Source organism: Paramormyrops kingsleyae, chromosome 2, assembly GCF_048594095.1.
Source record: "Paramormyrops kingsleyae isolate MSU_618 chromosome 2, PKINGS_0.4, whole genome shotgun sequence".
In the NCBI taxonomy this organism is placed as follows: Eukaryota; Metazoa; Chordata; class Actinopteri; order Osteoglossiformes; family Mormyridae; genus Paramormyrops; species Paramormyrops kingsleyae.
This window is the reverse complement of record NC_132798.1, coordinates 22556231-22573097: the sequence shown is the minus strand read 5'-3', so window position 1 is coordinate 22573097 and position 16867 is coordinate 22556231. Positions and strand designations below refer to the sequence as shown.

General features: G+C 44.5%; 2 protein-coding genes across 2 annotated transcripts in view; both read right to left on the bottom strand.

The window, feature by feature from the left end:
• Positions 1–759, bottom strand: part of rasef (RAS and EF-hand domain containing) — a 17093-nt gene extending 16334 nt beyond the window's left edge. The window contains exon 1 of the mRNA XM_072708030.1: positions 711–759. The gene's annotated coding sequence lies outside the window, so the exon portion shown is untranslated. The remainder of the gene's footprint in view (positions 1–710) is intronic.
• LOC111839173 (uncharacterized) lies at positions 107–16867 on the bottom strand. Its single transcript, XM_023802832.2, has 15 exons — positions 16823–16867; positions 13319–15407; positions 12505–12607; positions 10156–10238; positions 8281–8349; positions 8026–8087; positions 7699–7843; positions 5525–5688; positions 4442–4596; positions 4059–4136; positions 3246–3435; positions 2845–2972; positions 2481–2597; positions 1409–1516; positions 107–825 (listed from the first exon to the last, which is right to left on the bottom strand). The coding sequence occupies exons 1-15, from the start codon at positions 16847–16849 to the stop codon at positions 669–671; spliced, it is 3675 nt and encodes a 1224-aa protein (XP_023658600.2). The 5' UTR covers positions 16850–16867; the 3' UTR covers positions 107–668.

The following is a 16867-nucleotide window of genomic DNA, read 5'->3' as shown; positions in this document are numbered from 1 at the left end:
AATACATTTAAAAATAAAGATTTCTTATTAATTATTTTAATATTAATAATAAACCATGAATACATTTCATTATAATAATATGCCCAGCTGGACTGATCGGAGACAAAGGCGCAGACGTCAGGGTATCGGGGAATACCGGGTTTAATTACAGGTAAGGCAGGCAAAACACAGACGGACAATACAATGACCGGACTGGGGAAACAAACTGAAATATACACGGACTAAATATACAGGACTAATTACAACAACCAGAAACAGCTGATCACTCAGGGATTCCACACGGGTTAACGAGGGGGCGTGGCACACGGAAGGAGCGGACGATTGGGGCAAGACACATTGTTTTTTTTCTAACTTTACATATTCTTGGATACATTTATTTTCTTACTTTAAAAAATACTAATATTTGATAAATGTGCTTATATGTGTTTAGTTCAGTATATGTTTTTCTTGTTTTGTCCGGTTCATTTTGTGTTTAAATGCTTTAAAAAAAACATATTTCGGTGTAATTTTTGGAGGCCGGGAACCAATTAATTGGTTTTCCATTATTTCTTATAAGGAAAATTCGATCAGAACTCCAACTTTTTAGGATTCGGTCCGAAGATCTGAACGGATTAATTTCGAGTTCTGGGGTACCACTGTATTTCAGTGGAAACCATGAAGCACCACTTTCAGCTGGGGAATGAAGTTTGAATTGTCTCCTGTTGACGCACCCTGTTATCCGGGTGGTCTGAGCGATCACACTGCACTTCAGTATTCCTGTTAATCTCCTTTAACTCTTTAATGTTGCGGACGTTATGGCAGCCAAAGAGATGCAGCAGCCTCAGTCTGGGGAAATGACGATAACATGGTGAATTATTTCTGTCCAATTACACCTCAAAACCTTTAAAGGTTCACTGGTACAATGCTTCCTCTGCAGCATGTCCTAATTCGTAAGTGGTCATCCTCAGTACATTTAATACCTTAAAGATTCCGTTAATGTTTCAACTTTCTAAACAAATCATGCACTTATGTTAAATCCATCTGTAAAGCCAGTTGGCCCAGTGCAGGTTGTGGCTCATATGTTACAATTTAGATCAGTGTTTCCCAAACCAGTCCTCAGAGCACGCTGGACAGATCCACATTTTTGTTTTATCCCAGTTTCCAGCACACCTGTAAGGTATTTAGAGCTCCTGATTGCTTGGGTCAGGTGTTCTGGGAACTGGGATAAAACAAAAATGTGGGTCTATCCAGTATGCCCCGAGGACTGGTTTGGGAAACGCAGACTTAGACAATTGAAGTTGCTGATAATTCTATACATAACTTCATAAATTCTGATTAAGGTCGGCATCTAGAACCCTGTTTCCTGTGAAGTCATGCTAGACTTTTTGTGTCACGTGTTCCATTCGCAGCCTGCCTGTCGTTTGCTTACCTTTTGCAGTGTCTGCAGAGTTTCCTGACTGCATCCTGAGATACACAGCAAAAGCTCAGTTTCACTGTCCTCAGGTACCTGTAGCAGTAATTTGCCAGGAGATGGACACTGCAGTGAAAAGAAACAGTTTCATATTCACTGGGAATGTTACTGCTGCCTTGAGAAGGTCAAAACACGAGCCACTGCCTTTGTGATGTAAATCCTCATTTTCTATATGACAAATACGGTTTCCATCTATATTTTTGAAGGTGACATTCACAAAACCATGTATATAGAACATAATTTGACAGAGCTGTATTTTTAAATATTTGTCGGTCATTTTTAGGAATATATAGAAAGCAGTCATGAAATGAAAACATCATTTGAATTTAAAAGCATGATTGTTATTCTGCACTGTTACTATAGTAACAAATCACCGCTGTTCTCAGTTCTTCTGTATTACAACACATGGTAGAAGAACAGACACTGAACTGGGGTCTCCATGGTTGCGGTCACTCAGTTGGGTCTTCTAATATGCATATGCCCAGAGTATTTAGTGAACATAAACCATTTGTTGTCTGCCACTGCTTCAAGCTCTCGTCCCCCTTTACACCTTTTTGAAATTACACCTTCAGTCTAAAGCCACATTGTGTTTGTATAGTTGTGATAACGGGGTTGGAAATAGTAAAGTTTTCCAGGTAAATGACAGGTGAGAATTAGCGGCTATGAAAACTGTGACAATTAGTGACATGTGACAGCTGTGGCATTACTACAAGTTTTATTAATGAGACTCTGGGTATAAACTGTTATACAATGAGAGTATTCTGGGGCAACTGGAGCCTCTGTGCTTTACGACCTGCATGGCAGACCAGTGGCGGTCTGATGGTTAGGGAAGCGCACTTGGTTTGAATCCCAGTAAGGTGATAAATAATAGCTGCCCACTCTGATGTCACATATGGGTTAAATGCAGAGGACACATTGTGTTGTTGTGCACTGTGTGCTGTGGTGTGTCAACAATGATAGTTAATCACTTCCAGTGGCAGATGTTAATCCCAAGGTAGTGAATCCCTGTGCCGTCTATACAAATCCATACCCTCTGCTTCCTGTTGATGTCAGGCTCAGGTCCAGGTCTTGCAGCTGGAGGCTGGACATGGCTATTGCCTGGATCCCTCTGTCTGTTATCGTCTTACATCCACTCACATCCAAGTGCCTGCAAAACAGGTACAGGACTGGCACCCAATTAACTACGCTGCTGCTCATTTAATAAAAGATCACATTCCTTAGATATTTAACTAAGCAAGTCTGTCACACACTCAGGGAAAGGAGGAATTGGTGTCTAACTGGTTAGGATTGCCTTTCAGATGATGATGAAGGAGCTGGTATTTTATAAGGGCTGCCTCTCTGTTAGTGGGCATTAGTGATTGGAGGTTTAGTAGCTTTACAGCTAAATACCCAACCTAATGGAGCAGGAGTAGGTGCTGATCTCCGTCATACTGGCATCTGTGACATGGGGGCACGAGCTCAGCGTCAGGCTCCGCAGCTCCAGGCACTGGCAGACAATGTGGTGGACGGTCTGGTCATGCACCTGCACCACAGTGCGACCAATTTTCAGAACTCATGCATCTCGTGGAAGAAACAAATAGATTAGCTGGCTATACATTTTTTTCACACATCCTGTGAGTACATGAACCATCAATAAAGCTTTTATGCTTGCCCTGTTACCCCATGCACCTTGGTGAGGTTCTTTTCAAACATCCACACTAATCACAAATAAATCATGAGTAATCACACACATCAGAGATGTGACAGGTGCCATACCTGCGTGGAATGTGTGAGGTGAATGGACTTCGAAACTTACTGAATGGAGTCCAGTCAGATCCAGTGAGCCCAGATACTTGAGATCGGACATCATGTTGGTTAAGCAGGAATTTGATATCTTTGGAATCTTTCCGATGTTCAGACCTTTCAGGTTGGGACAGTTCTGTGCCACAGTGTTCAGACAGTCCGTGCTGAGAGAGGGGCAGCCAAACAGCTCCAGTCTACGGAGACTGGAATTACAGACACCCCCCTACTGCATTTAGTAAAGTCTGTCACAATGCAGTGCAGGGACTGACAATATAACATATATATGGTACTGTGGTGTCTTTACATAGATTATAAGTGTTCTTGTGTGTCTGGTGTCCACTGCCTCATTCCCTCTGTTTCCTGGGATAGGTTCCAGAGTCTCCTCAGCAAGGACATAGATTTAGGGATGGATGGTGGGGACATGTCCCTACCAATATTGTGGGAGTACAGTATGTGTTTAGGGAGGCAGGGAGCTCGTGGGAGTTTAACTTCCACAAAAATGTTCTGAGGGCAGAAAGAAGAATGATTGGTTCAGAGAGATAACCAATCAGATTGTAGAGGAGGTGGGCCCAAGCGACTAGAGGAGGTGAGACTAAGACATCTGATTTTCCATCTGTCCTCAGAACATTTTTGTGGAAGTAAAACTCCCATGAGCTCTGGTCCCCACCAATGTTGAAACCAAACCCAGGCTCTCGCTCCTCACTCCTGTACTGGACGAGCATTACGGAAGATGGACGGCTAGTATTATGGTGAAGTGCTCAGGTCTTCACATCAGTGTCAGCGAGACAGCAGGTCTCCTCATCGGCCCCGGCGAAGATCTTGTTACCTTTTCCCACGTCTACCGATCAGCAGTTTGATGGCCTCGTCCGTCATTCGACACCCATTAACTGCCACTTTCTCCAGGCTACACACATGGACGACGATTAAAGCCACCAAAAAGAGCATTTGAGATGAGTTATTCCTAACCCTCTCTCACAAGTTGCTATGGGAAGCAACGCATTAATATGAAATTTTATTGAAAAATTATTCACTAAGTTTAAGACTTCCTTTAAGATGTAGCCATTCTTACATATGACAGAATCCATTACATTGAAGCATAATTTTTAATGTTACCAGTGATCAATGTATTCAGCAGGTACATCACAATTTAATAAATACGTCCTCAGTGTGACACAATTATGGGATGTGTGGCATGACAGAGGATCCTACCTGGCACAAGCAGTGACCAGAGCAGTGATGCCAGCATCTGTGACTCCTGTCCAGCTCATGTCCACAGCGGTCAGGTGGGAACAGTGACGGCTGCAGGACAGCAGCACGTCGTCTCCGTGGAAACCAGGCCCACTGCAGCTGATCATCTTTAGTTCCTGAAAAGGCACCATCAGAAGTCTCACTCAGTTGTATCCGGCTGCTGATGTCCACTGGTGCATTACAAATCAGGCTCTTCACAAAAGCAGGTCATTACAAAAGGGCTTCTATGATCTTGTCTGCTGGAGTTTTCTGGCTGCACTGGCCCAAAGGTGCAGGTCTCATGCGGTCTCACTCTGACAATGGATGTCTTTGTCGTGAACAACAGTTTCTCCCTGTTTTCTCTGCTCCAGGGTTACATAAAAGGCATCTCATAACAGACCATTTGTGGGAATTTATATGGGGGTAACTCTATCCATTTTAAAACTGTTGGAGTTGAAATCAGAGTTGAGGCTCCGAAAGATTCTAATTCTTGTCTTCCTGATGCTAAGCACCATATTCATACCATATGAAGACTGCATAAGCATCCTATAATCACCCTTTAAGCAACCTATAAACACCCCATAAAGACTCAATAATCACCCTATAAGCATTCCATTAGCACTCTATAATCAACCAATTAACATCCAATAATGACTCTATAGGTTACATATAAACACACAAAAAGACTGTAGAAGAACCATATAAGCAATCCATAAACATCCTATAAAGATTATATAAGCAACATTTAAACACCCTATAAAGACTCTATAGGCACCCTATAAGAACTCTATAAGCACCCTATAAAGACTCTGAACTTTCTTATAAACATGTTTTTCCCTCTGTAAAAATTCAAGATATCTATAGTGCATTATAGATGAGAGCTTCATAGAGCATTCATAATGCATAATAAACATGGCTATAATGTGTTATGCCTTTTTCTAAATATGTATAGCCATATTTATAATGCTTTATGAATGCATTATGAATGTGTTTATAAATTACTGAAAACATGGACTGAAATAAAATTCTACTCCTTCAACACTGAGGTCATTTGCATTACTGTACCTGAAGGGTGTTTTTGCACTGTGCAAACAAGTCATCCAGCCCCCTGGAGGTAACTTGCAAACGTCTGCACCTGTTCAAGGTCAGCCTACGAGGACCATGCCTACCCACACTGCTCAGGAACTGGTCAGTCAGACAGGGCTGATCCTCAAATCGAACCTCCTCCCCTGCACAGTAAGAGAGTGACAGTTGAAAATAAATCACTTTCACTATGCAGGCATCTCTGCCAGGGAGCCTTAATGAACACACTTCAATCAGGGCTGACATGGGGTGTTTCTCTACACCGTGAACGGAAAAATCATACTTCTGGTCTTGGCAAGACCGGACTCACCAACTTGCCTTCCAAGAACAACCTTAGGTCACAATGAATCATGGGATTGGTCTCATTCGGCGAGGATGCAACTGATGCATCCTTGATATTTGGGTGGGGTGGGAATGACATTTGGGGATTTTTTAATGTCCTCTGTACTGCTTGAGTATTGGAAATGGTGTTCGGCAATGAAGGCAGCGTAAAATGGGTACACGAGAACACAAGTATGGTCAAGTACGCATACTGAGACAGGACAGGATGCCAGTCCATCACAGAGCACATACACACTCACAATCACACACTGTGGGCAATTCAGAGACACATGTTAGCTGACACCTGTCCACCTGGAAGCTATAATTCGGTAAGGGCCAATTGGACACCAAGGGGCATGTTTCGTGGACTAAATCAGTCATCATGAGATTCTTGATTTATCTTCTTCATTAGTCATTCATTAGTGCGAGGGACGTAGAGGAGGATCTGGCATCCATCTCTACTAGGTGAGTCAGTGGAACGTCACCGTTTCGGGCCGTCGCTGTGTACTGGAGCGTTTCAATTTTGTTTTGACTTATGCTGCCTAAAACCAGGTCAATACTCACAGGAAGTAAAACAGCACTGAAGCCTGCCGGAAGCCAGGTGAAAGTTAATAGAGCGTCACCAGTTTTTCTCATGCTTTGTGGCTGTAGGACCATCCCTTTGACCTTTGCTTCCTAAGGAGGTTCATGCTTTGTTTGTGTTTGTCTTTAGCTTCCCTGAGCGGAAACAGGGCAGGGGAATGCATCCTGGCCTTAGGCTCCATGGTTATCTCTTCAGTTTGCCCAAGGTGTCGGCCCCCGAGGACGAACGTCATGAGAGCAGAGCATGTGCTCAGGACCGGCAGGTGGCCAATGGAGGCGTGGGTCCAGGTGGCCTCAGATTGCACAGCCAACCAGAGCTGCAAGGCGACCCCTAGTGGACTCTTACCAAGGGGAATGGCACAGTTTTAACACAGACGTAAGGCCTTGGGAGTATGACTCCTGAGGTCAGTGCTGTGGTAGATTAAATAAGCACAGCTAGATAAGCTTTCAAATGGAAAAGAAAAAAAATAGCATAGTGCTTGTTACAGCTGCTAAGACGTGTTCTGTGTGGGAGGACGCAGCAGAGCTGCCAGGTGGTAATATGGATAATGGATATGGACACACTACCAGCAACTGCTTAGAATCTGCGTTCACACATCTAGCCCTCCCCGCTGTGCTAATCAGGTTTCTCAAACACTAGCAGGCCTGGTCCTGAGGGACTCTAGTCAAGGTGAGTTTTATACATTGTGCTAAAGCTCCACTTCATGAAGGAGTAGGAAACTCGCTGAATGTACACTGAACTCAACATGCCAATAACTCCTCAAAGGTGCTTTATAGATGAGCTTCATAGAGCATCTCCCACCACCTTCCAACCAGATTGCAATTAAAGCTTGTGTCACTTCATTTGTCCACACATCCATTATTATTATCCATTACTTTTATTATTTTTTTACGTCTGTTACGTAATATGTCTACTGGAAAAAAGCCCAGTACTAACAAGCTGACAGGAGCCATATCGCCACATATTGTAGCGGAGTCGGACATACTAAGGTCAATAAATCGATTCCCCTCTCCTGCATGTATGTATACTGGGACAAGGACAGTAGTCCAATTAAATGGCGTAGTCGAACTATAACCGTAGATGTGCAAGTAAACGTACTGACTGTCTTCATGACTTCAGCCATCCATCATTATTGTTGTCGTGTCATCCAAAGCCATGACACAGAAAACGCATTTATTTTCTCAGCTATGCATGTTCCCGTTTTAATATTGATTTGCTGTAGATGTGTTGCCATTAGACCACTCAGCCTCACACAGCTTCTTCTCATGGGCCAGGTGGCGAAGTCGATGACAGGCCGTCGCAAGGCGGACCAGGTCGCTGTGCTGTACCAGTGACAGGATGCACATCCACAGCTCATCAGGGAGGGACAGCCATGGCACAGAGACGCTGCCCCCAGTCTGCCAGAGGTAATCACTGATGACAAACAGCTCTGCACCGGAGCCACATTGCTATGCAGCATTTGATATAAATTCAGAGAAATCCACATCTCCACATAATCAAAATATCAGCAATCTGGTCAAATCTTTTTACTTTTTAATTAATAAGATGATATGTGAATGAGAGAGAAATTCGGCCTCACAATGTGCGTGCATTTTCCAGCCTCTGAAAGGTTATTAGCTTGCGGAGGTAGTACTTCTGCTTCTGTAAAAATTGTCAGAATGTTTGGTTAATGATGCCAACAGGAACACTGAATTTTCATTATCAAACTTAAGCCATAAAAAAAGAAAGAAAAGTTCAGACTGATGTTTTTTGGTAGTATGTAGGTCTGCAACCATAGTCATAAGAGTTGTTCTGCACAGGAAGTGATGTCATAAAAAGAACATCCATCACTTACTGGTGTGGCTTTGTTGAGGAGAGCAGGATAATGAAGAGGCCACCCTTCCAGCCGTCAATAGCCTGTCCTCTGAAAACCCAGGTGAAAGAGAAGTCTCATTATTGTTATGTCCCACAAACACACACACACACACACACACACACACACCTTGCCTAGAAGGAACAGTATTAGTAAATACTAATGCCCTGTCCTTAGTAGATGCTGTGTACTGTCATGTTTAATCCTAAGGGTTATTCTTCATTGCACTTAGGAAACAAAGAACAAGTCAGGGTGCTGCGTTTGTACAATAGCGGCAAGAGATGCAGACGTTCAAACATGGGCCCTTTCTTGCTGTCTTCATTTCCTCTGATCCAAATGATAATCACTCAGAGCAGGGGTAGGTGCACTGTGTCGAGCGTGTGCTAATGCAGCGTACTAATGAGCATGTCCGCATCTAATGCGGCCGCTTCGCTCACGGAGACTTCAAAGGGCCGCTTGCCCACAATGGTGGTTTTATGATGCAGATCTCCACAGCTGCCACCCAGTTACACCACAGCGGTTGGGCGCAGTGCCAGCGCACAGGGGACGGATAGGTCTCCACTGTGTTCTACCGGGCTGCGAATGTCAGTGCAAGAGTAACACCGAGGCAGGAGGGAGACTGGCAGGTTTCCATCTCCTTCACAGGGATACCAGAGGATTAGAGCCCCCTGCAGTAATACGGCAGCAGGGAACACGTGCTTAAGTGCTGGGGTATTGCACATGTACACTTTGTATGTCCTCACACACCTGATGCTGGCAATTAAAATCAATGATCCCTGAGCCGCTACATGCGCACAGCCAGAGCCACAGAAGCAAAGGCGGGTTCTCTTTGCAAGCCGCTGTGACAAGGTGGAGAGCCGTGGGCGTGGACCAGAAAACGCCAAAGCCCTGCGTCGTGGCTGATGATAGGTCTGAAATTAGCTCTGAAAGAGAGCTGACATTTATAACATAAAAATGATGGAGGGGGCATGCTGGAAAGGCAGTGCTTGGGAGAGGAGGCGTGTGGGAGAGAAAGCATGTGGGAGAGGCAGGGGCATGTGGAAGAGGCAGGGGTTTGTGGGAGAGGAGGCATGTGGGAGAGGAGGCAGGGGTGTGTGGGAGAGGAGGCGTGTGGGAGAGGAGGCAGGGGTGTGTGGGAGAGGAGGTGTGTGCGAGAGGCAGGGGTTTGTGGGAGAGGAGGCGTGAGGGAGAGAGGAGGTGTGTGCGAGAGGCAGGGGTTTGTGGGAGAGGAGGCGTGTGGGAGAGAGGAGGCTTGTGGGAGAGGAGGCGTGTGGGAGATAGGAGGCTTGTGGGAGAGGCAGGGGTTTGTGGGAGAGGAGACATGTGGAAATGCCAGAGGTTTGTGGGAGAGGAGGCGTGTGGGAGAGGCAGGGGTTTGTGTGAGAGGAGGTGTGTGGGAGAGGAGGCATGTGGAAGAGGCAGGGGTTTGTGGGAGAGGAGGCGTGTGGGAGAGGAGGCATGTGGAAGAGGCAGGGGTTTGTGGGAGAGGAGGCATGTGGAAGAGGCAGGGGTTTGTGGGAGAGGAGGCATGTGGGAGAGGAGGTGTGTGGGAAAGGAGGTGTGTGGGAGAGGTAGGCATGTGGGAGAGGAGGCATGTGGGAGAGACAGAGGTGTGGGAGAGGAAGCATGTAGGAGAGGCAGGGATGTCGGAGAGGAGGCATGTGGGAGAGGAGGCGTGTGGGAGAGGCAGGGGTGTCGGAGAGGAGGCATGTGGGAGAGGGGGTGTGCGGGAGAGGAGGCAGGATATGAGTAGTGCTTCTTCCCTGAAACCCATGACTTTGATGTCTATGGGTTCAAGCCACTAGCCAAGTCGACCAAGTTTATTTTTAACTTAGCATTTGAACAGTGGCTACTCACCATGCTGGGGTCCAGGCCTTAGAGTACCTGCCGAGGAGGACTTACTCCCCGCCAGAGATGAAGGTCTGTTCCGAGCCTGAGACCTGTAGTCAAACAGCAGGTATGCAGGTTGGTGAGGCTGTTGGAGGGACATGGATACCCTTGCAGATTCAGGAGTCACAGTTTTTGACAGGTGCCCTTGAATACTGAAAATTATATGTACAATTGGGCAGGGGAGCTCAAGGTGACATTTTGTCAGGGGCCCCAGAATTTCGAGTTACACTGCAGCATCTTGGAATATGTGCTGAATAAAGTAACAATGTCTAAGTTCTGCAATTCAGATAAGTGCCATGAGATGGCAGTGTGATACCAGTCATAATAATAGCAGTTTGTTGCGTGGCTTCCTATAATGTGAAATTCGTTTATTTAAACTAACAGCACATGGAAAAAATCACGGTATGGATGGCAATGTCTTGTTTTATGAAATATTTCGAAATATCAGTCTAATATCCTTTCGGTGTTGTTAATTGTCTCTTTTTAATCAAACTTACTACTGTCTGTGTAGCACTTCCTTATATCACGTGAATTTTCTGTCAGTTGTGACATAGAGGGACACACTATTGGATTTTGATCTCAAGGGTTTAAATCAAACATACAGGTAATGTGTGATTTATATTACTGGATACACCAATCTTCTTTACTGTGTGCCCCACTTCTGTGGTGCACAAATTTTAACGACAAGGTCTTACAATCATCCTACCACTAGGGGGCAGGCAACTTACTCCAGTTGTCCATCAGTTGCGATGTGGAACTTCAGAGCCTTGACAGTGAATCAGTTAGAACAGACAAGAAATGGGTACGTGACTGAAAGAAATTTCTGTTCCAATTCTATAAATGGGACCTATCTCTAATGTGACTCCCTCTCTCGGAATGACATTTAGTACCATGTGCTTTCAGCTGTGTGGGAGGTTTTCCATAAACACAGATATTTGATGCATGTAGGGTGTCATTGTATGTCATTGGTTATAATGTAGCAAAGGGCAACAAAGTAGCAAGTTTATGGCAGGAAGCAGTCTGGAGTCACACCAGCAGAGGTCCGGGTCCAAATCACTGACAGTGCTGACTGGTGTCCAAGGTTATGGACGATCAGCCAACCTATAGTAAACAATTAATACTTTATTGTCCCTGTGGGGCAATTGTTTTTACACCTCCCTCAACTTGTTATTTGCAGAGTAAGCTGTACGCAAAGGACTGCCACCTGTAGTAGCACCCAGGGAGCTGGGGGTTAAGGGCCTTGCTCAAGGACTCGCAGACGTGCTGATGCTGAGTTTGAACCGGCAACCTTCTTATTACAGGCATACAGGCTTAGCCCACTGAGCCACACGCTGAGCTACAGAGCTACATGACTGTTATCGTAAGGTGTAATTTATAGCTTTAGGTGAGCTGACAAGCAAACCCTAATTACAACAACAACCTGTCCCAGCATGCAACTGTGGATTGATGCACGAGTACAGAGGTACTTAGGAGACCAGCGGTGGATCAAGCTTCAGACCCCCAACCAACAGGCAGCATGGCAATGACCCTGCAGACTGTGCTGTTTGCTGCCTTCATTGCTTATAAGAAGCCTACTCTGCCCCATGTGAACAGCTCAGGTCCGTCCAAACGCAACCCGTCAGCCGATTTGTGGAGCTCACGCCATTTTTTTGCGGCGCTGCATTGTTTGTTTGTGTCTTTGTTTTGTAACGTGTGAACATAAGTGCTGCTCTCAGCTCTTGACAGATACAGAGAAAAACATATTTGTGTTTTTCAGCTGCCTGTGAGCCAGTCATTGTGTCTCCAAGGTAACTCTCTCCGGCTCAAGGGAAATGAAAGGCTCCCTGCCCAGTATGCATTAGGCATGCACTGTTTGGTACAACTGAAATAGCACTGGTTAACAAAATACGCTACTGCCTTTGGTCTGTATTACAAGAGTATGTTGCCTGAACTAATCGATTGATGTGACATTTGTCAGATAATTTGTAATTTGTATAATGATTCAAAATTGAAAATAATACACTGATTAGGAAATATGTATGCGCTACATTGTTTTGTAGTTACAGTAAGCTGTTCTTTAACACCATTGTGTACAGAATAACACATATTCGTACAAACATGTGGGATGGAAATATTTATTATTAATTAAAAATGTTGATATCAATTATTATCCAGCTCATGTAATTTTAAAGGGCTAATAAAAAATGTAGGTAAAAGAAACATACGTCACCGTCAGTGATTTAGTGAGCTATCTGAGAGGTCACCGTTAACCAGGAATACAGCTCACTGGTGGCTGACTGAGGATACGGTTGTCAGGTGTCCTGGCCGGTGCCTCACCTTGGCAACAGCTGCCCATGGCTGAATGATGACCAGGATAAGCTTGATCGTCCCCAGTGTCTTCTCTCTCCATACCGTCTAGACTGTAGCCCTGGGGACACACCTGGACACGGACACACATATGTACAAAACGTACAACATACATACATACAGAAAGCAACACAAAAGACAAACAGACGTAAACCAAACAACATGAAAGATGCACAGACATATGCAAAACAACATGAAAGACACATACACAAAAAACACCATAAAAGATATACAGACAAAAAGCAACAATAAAGACTAAAGGATATAGAGAAAACCACACAAGACACAAAGACATGCACAAAACAACACAAAAAAATCACAAAGACTTACACACACAGTGCACTATGGCCAATTTAGAGATATTAGCCTAACTGCATGTCTTTGGACGCTGGAGAGACACCCATGGGGCAGAGGGGATCTCCACGCCCGCGATTCAAACCCCCAACCCTGAAAGTGTGAAGCCAAAAGCTCCACCCACTGAGCCACGATGATGCTCTAATAAAATTCATCTTTTCTTTCACTGCATGTAGGAATTTTGCCCCTTTAACTTCTTATTCTAACTTGCAACTTTGGAAGATCTCTGTTAGGACAAAATGCAGGGGATGCCAAAAGTAACACTTAAAATTAGCTACAGTAATAAAAAGATTTGAAACTCTAATATCGGTCAAGTCGTATTTATACATGATTTATACATTGATACGGACTATTTCAGTAGCTATATCGAAAGGTGCTTAATTGTGTGACTATGAATCGTATTTATATTACTCATGGAAAAACACAAGACCTTGTAATTTGTTTCTTCCAGATGTGCTGCAATTCGCAGTCGTTCCCTTATCTCCTTGCTCACCACAGGCCTTTCCTGCCAGGCCCTCCGCAGGGTCACACAGAATTGACATCGGTATTACAGTAGTTTCACCACCCGTCTGCTTGCAAGTCAAAGGTTCACGGATGGAAGTTGGGTTTAGCAATCCAGCCACGCTCTCTGCATTCTGGTACTGGTTTTCCACAGAGCCAACAAGCCCGTGATTGAATATTCCTGTCCCATCCCTGTTTGCCACACATGGCAGTCCAGCCAGCTGATGTGTTCCTCCCGCTTTCAGCCTTCCATCAGATTTCACTGTGTCTCCTTCATCCTGAAGGACGTTGTCAACCTCAGCCTTGTGCCCTTCATCCTGTACTCTGTCTGCTATATCCCTGTTCTCTTCATGCTGCTGGAGGCAGCCAGTGGTATCCTTGAATTGTTCTGGGAGTAATTGTACTGCATCAGCCCCGGCTCTCCCACAGAACACCTGAGGGTGTTGTAGGGCCTGCTGTCTTTTATAGTCAACAATACAAGCCTTATAGAGTAGGTATTCCTCATAAATACTCAGGCTGTGTGGAACATGCAAGCGTGGATGAGTGTTTTGACCAGATCTGTCAAAGCAGGTCATGCCACTGATATTACTAATGTGGTGAGACTCTCCCTCAAAAAGTCCAAGACGGGCTTTTTGGGGTCTCAATGCTTCATGTAAGTATTTAGAGGCAGCATTTCCATCTGACCAGCATGTGCCCACACAATCAGGACCATCCTTGACTCTGCATCTGGAGGACTCTGAAGCTGATGGAAAGGTATCCAGGCTGTCTCGTATTCGGCACTCCTCTCTATCTTTCTTGCCGCTGCCAGGTCTTATTTCAGGACTCTCCAGGAGGACGTGACAGGGCGTCATCCAAGGTTGATTCTGCCTGCAGCAATTGCCTTTATACAGCAGGCTGGAGCTCTCCCACGCAGGAACCTCTGCTCCTTTTTCTCCTAAAAAACCCTTAAGCTTGGAATCAGAGTTCTGTCTCTCCACACCAGGCTGTGTTGGCCTACAGGAATGGTATGAGGTGACCACATTGTTTTTCTCTGCCATCTCTTCTTCCTCATCCTCCTGTTCTTCACATCTGACCATGCTCTCCAGCATACCTGATGCTCCAAAGATCCTTCCTTCAGAAAGTGTGCTTTTAGACAAGTTATTTGAAAGGTCGCAAGTTTGAGCGACAGTTTGATATTTAGGGATCCTCGGTACATGATACTCAGCGCCGCCACGAGAAGCACAAGCAGAGATGTCCACTGGTTCATGTAGGGAGAAACATACCTGTCGTGACTTGTCTTTATTATAAAACGGAAAACACACTTGGTCCTCACTGTGGAAGAACGTATCTTCACCAATAGGATTCCTGTGCTGTTTACATGCAAGGATAGGGCTGTGGCATGGAGCTCTAGCGTCACGGTTCTGGCAGAGCGCGGCTACGTGATGTTGGGTCAGTGGCCTGCTGGGGGGGATGGAATATGAACTGTTATTCCTTTTGCTTATGGATAGATTTGCAGGGTCATCTTGACACTCTTCTGTCATTGTGGATAACACGCCCCCGGATTCCCCTGTGTCTCTAACTGTGTAGGTTCTGCTGAAGTTCTGCTCCTGCTCTTCTTCAAAACCTTTGTCTATTTGCTGGGTACTGATAGTTCCCTGTTCATCTTCAGTTTTTGTACGGGACCCCTGCACTCTAGTAAAGTTCTGAGCCCAGGTTAACACATGCCTCAGTTTCTGGTGTTCTGGAACACATGGGTCACTGAGAAGTTGCCTGTCCGGATCATTCTTTCCTCTTTCACCTTCTCTACAGAGGTCCTGAGGAGAGTTTAAGGGGTTTATGCCATTCAAGGGGTTTTCATAATTTGAAAGCAGTATAGTTTCCTGTGTTTTGGTTGTATCTATGGTCTCATGTGTGCCAATAAAATACTCTACTCGTTTTGTCCTCAAGAACTTAAGATTCTGAGTCCTGGGGCTGTCAGTGGAGGAGGCCGTTTCTGCCTGTAGAGGCCTCAGCTCCTTTGCTTTCAGGATGGTGAGCTCCTAAAGGCAACAGAGAAGTTCTTCATGTTTCTTCATGTTAGGGAAGTCACGCTCCAATATGTTTTTATTATGTGTCCGTTAACCCATAAGAAATATGTACTTAAACCAGTATGTGACTTTATAAGTAGCATCTCACAGATTTTAAAAGAATTTTTCCCTCATTTGCGGATTCATAAGACATGATAATTACTGCAATGGTCATAAATCATGCTAACTGACATGAATAGGTGTAGAATTTTTATTTAACATCTGCTTTAAAAATATACGTATTGTCACCAAGTTTTAACAAAACTGTATGCAGTGAGCTTCACAGCACATTTTGTAGGATTGCAAGTGAAAAAAAAATCTTCCAACCATTTATCCTGGTCATGGGGTGAACTAAGAACATGATCTGGCAAATCATCTCTCCAGGGTAAGGAAAGCTTTCAACCAGCGCCGGCTGTGCCTGCTATTATGCACAGTGGCTATTGACCTGTTATGGTATAGCCACCTGTTACGTGTCAATGGGTCTGGCTATTGCTAAGCATCGTGACTATTGTTGAACTGCAAGCCACCAGGTGCACAAAACAATGATTCTTAAAATGGCTGTCAATATTCAAAATAAAACCCAAGACTTTAATTTCCCCATACATGCTGCTAAATAGATTCCAGTGTGATTCCTTGTTAATGAGTGAAGATGGAGCGCCATTTCATGCTGGGCGTTAACCTGCTTTGTGTCCTGTGCTGCCTCAGAAAGGCTCCAGGCCAGACACTTCAAAAGCATGTGTAAGTGTACTTCAAGATGTGAAAGCAAATTAAGAATGAATCTTTGTGTGTGTGTGTGTGTGTGTGTGTGTGAGTGTGTGTGTGTGTGTGTGTGTGTGTGTGTGAGAGAGAGAGAGAGAGAGAGAGAGAGAGAGAGAATTATAAATGTCCCCCACAGTATAATACCTGTTATTTTGATGTTGTGGTCACCATTTTTTAGGTCCCCACAAAGATCTGTGAATGCAATTAAAAAACTAAAAATGCCAAAAGCCTTGTATTTTGTTTGGTTACGGTTAGGGCTGGGTAGGGGTTAAGGTCGTCATGTTGCGATTAGAGTTTCCCCATAGAAATGAATAGAGAGTCCCCACAAAGATATAGGCTAATTACAAACGTGTGTGTGTGTGTGTGTTTGCATATAATTGCAGATAAACTGAGCTGAAGTGTAGCCACAGGAGTATGATTTAAGTTAATATCGTGGGTGGAATATCAGACATTGAGTCATGCACGCAAAAAAAAAACCGCAGGCTTGTTCACTGATCAAACCTGAGCAATAATTAAGCAGACACTCCGTCAAAGAATTAATATATCGTACAATTAAAACGGTTAGCATGAACTAAAAAACTGTTTAAATGCCGTGCGATTTATTTAAACTTTAAATATGCATAACATACCGATGAATCTCTGTTAGCTGGCGCCATGGTCTCACTGTCAATTGC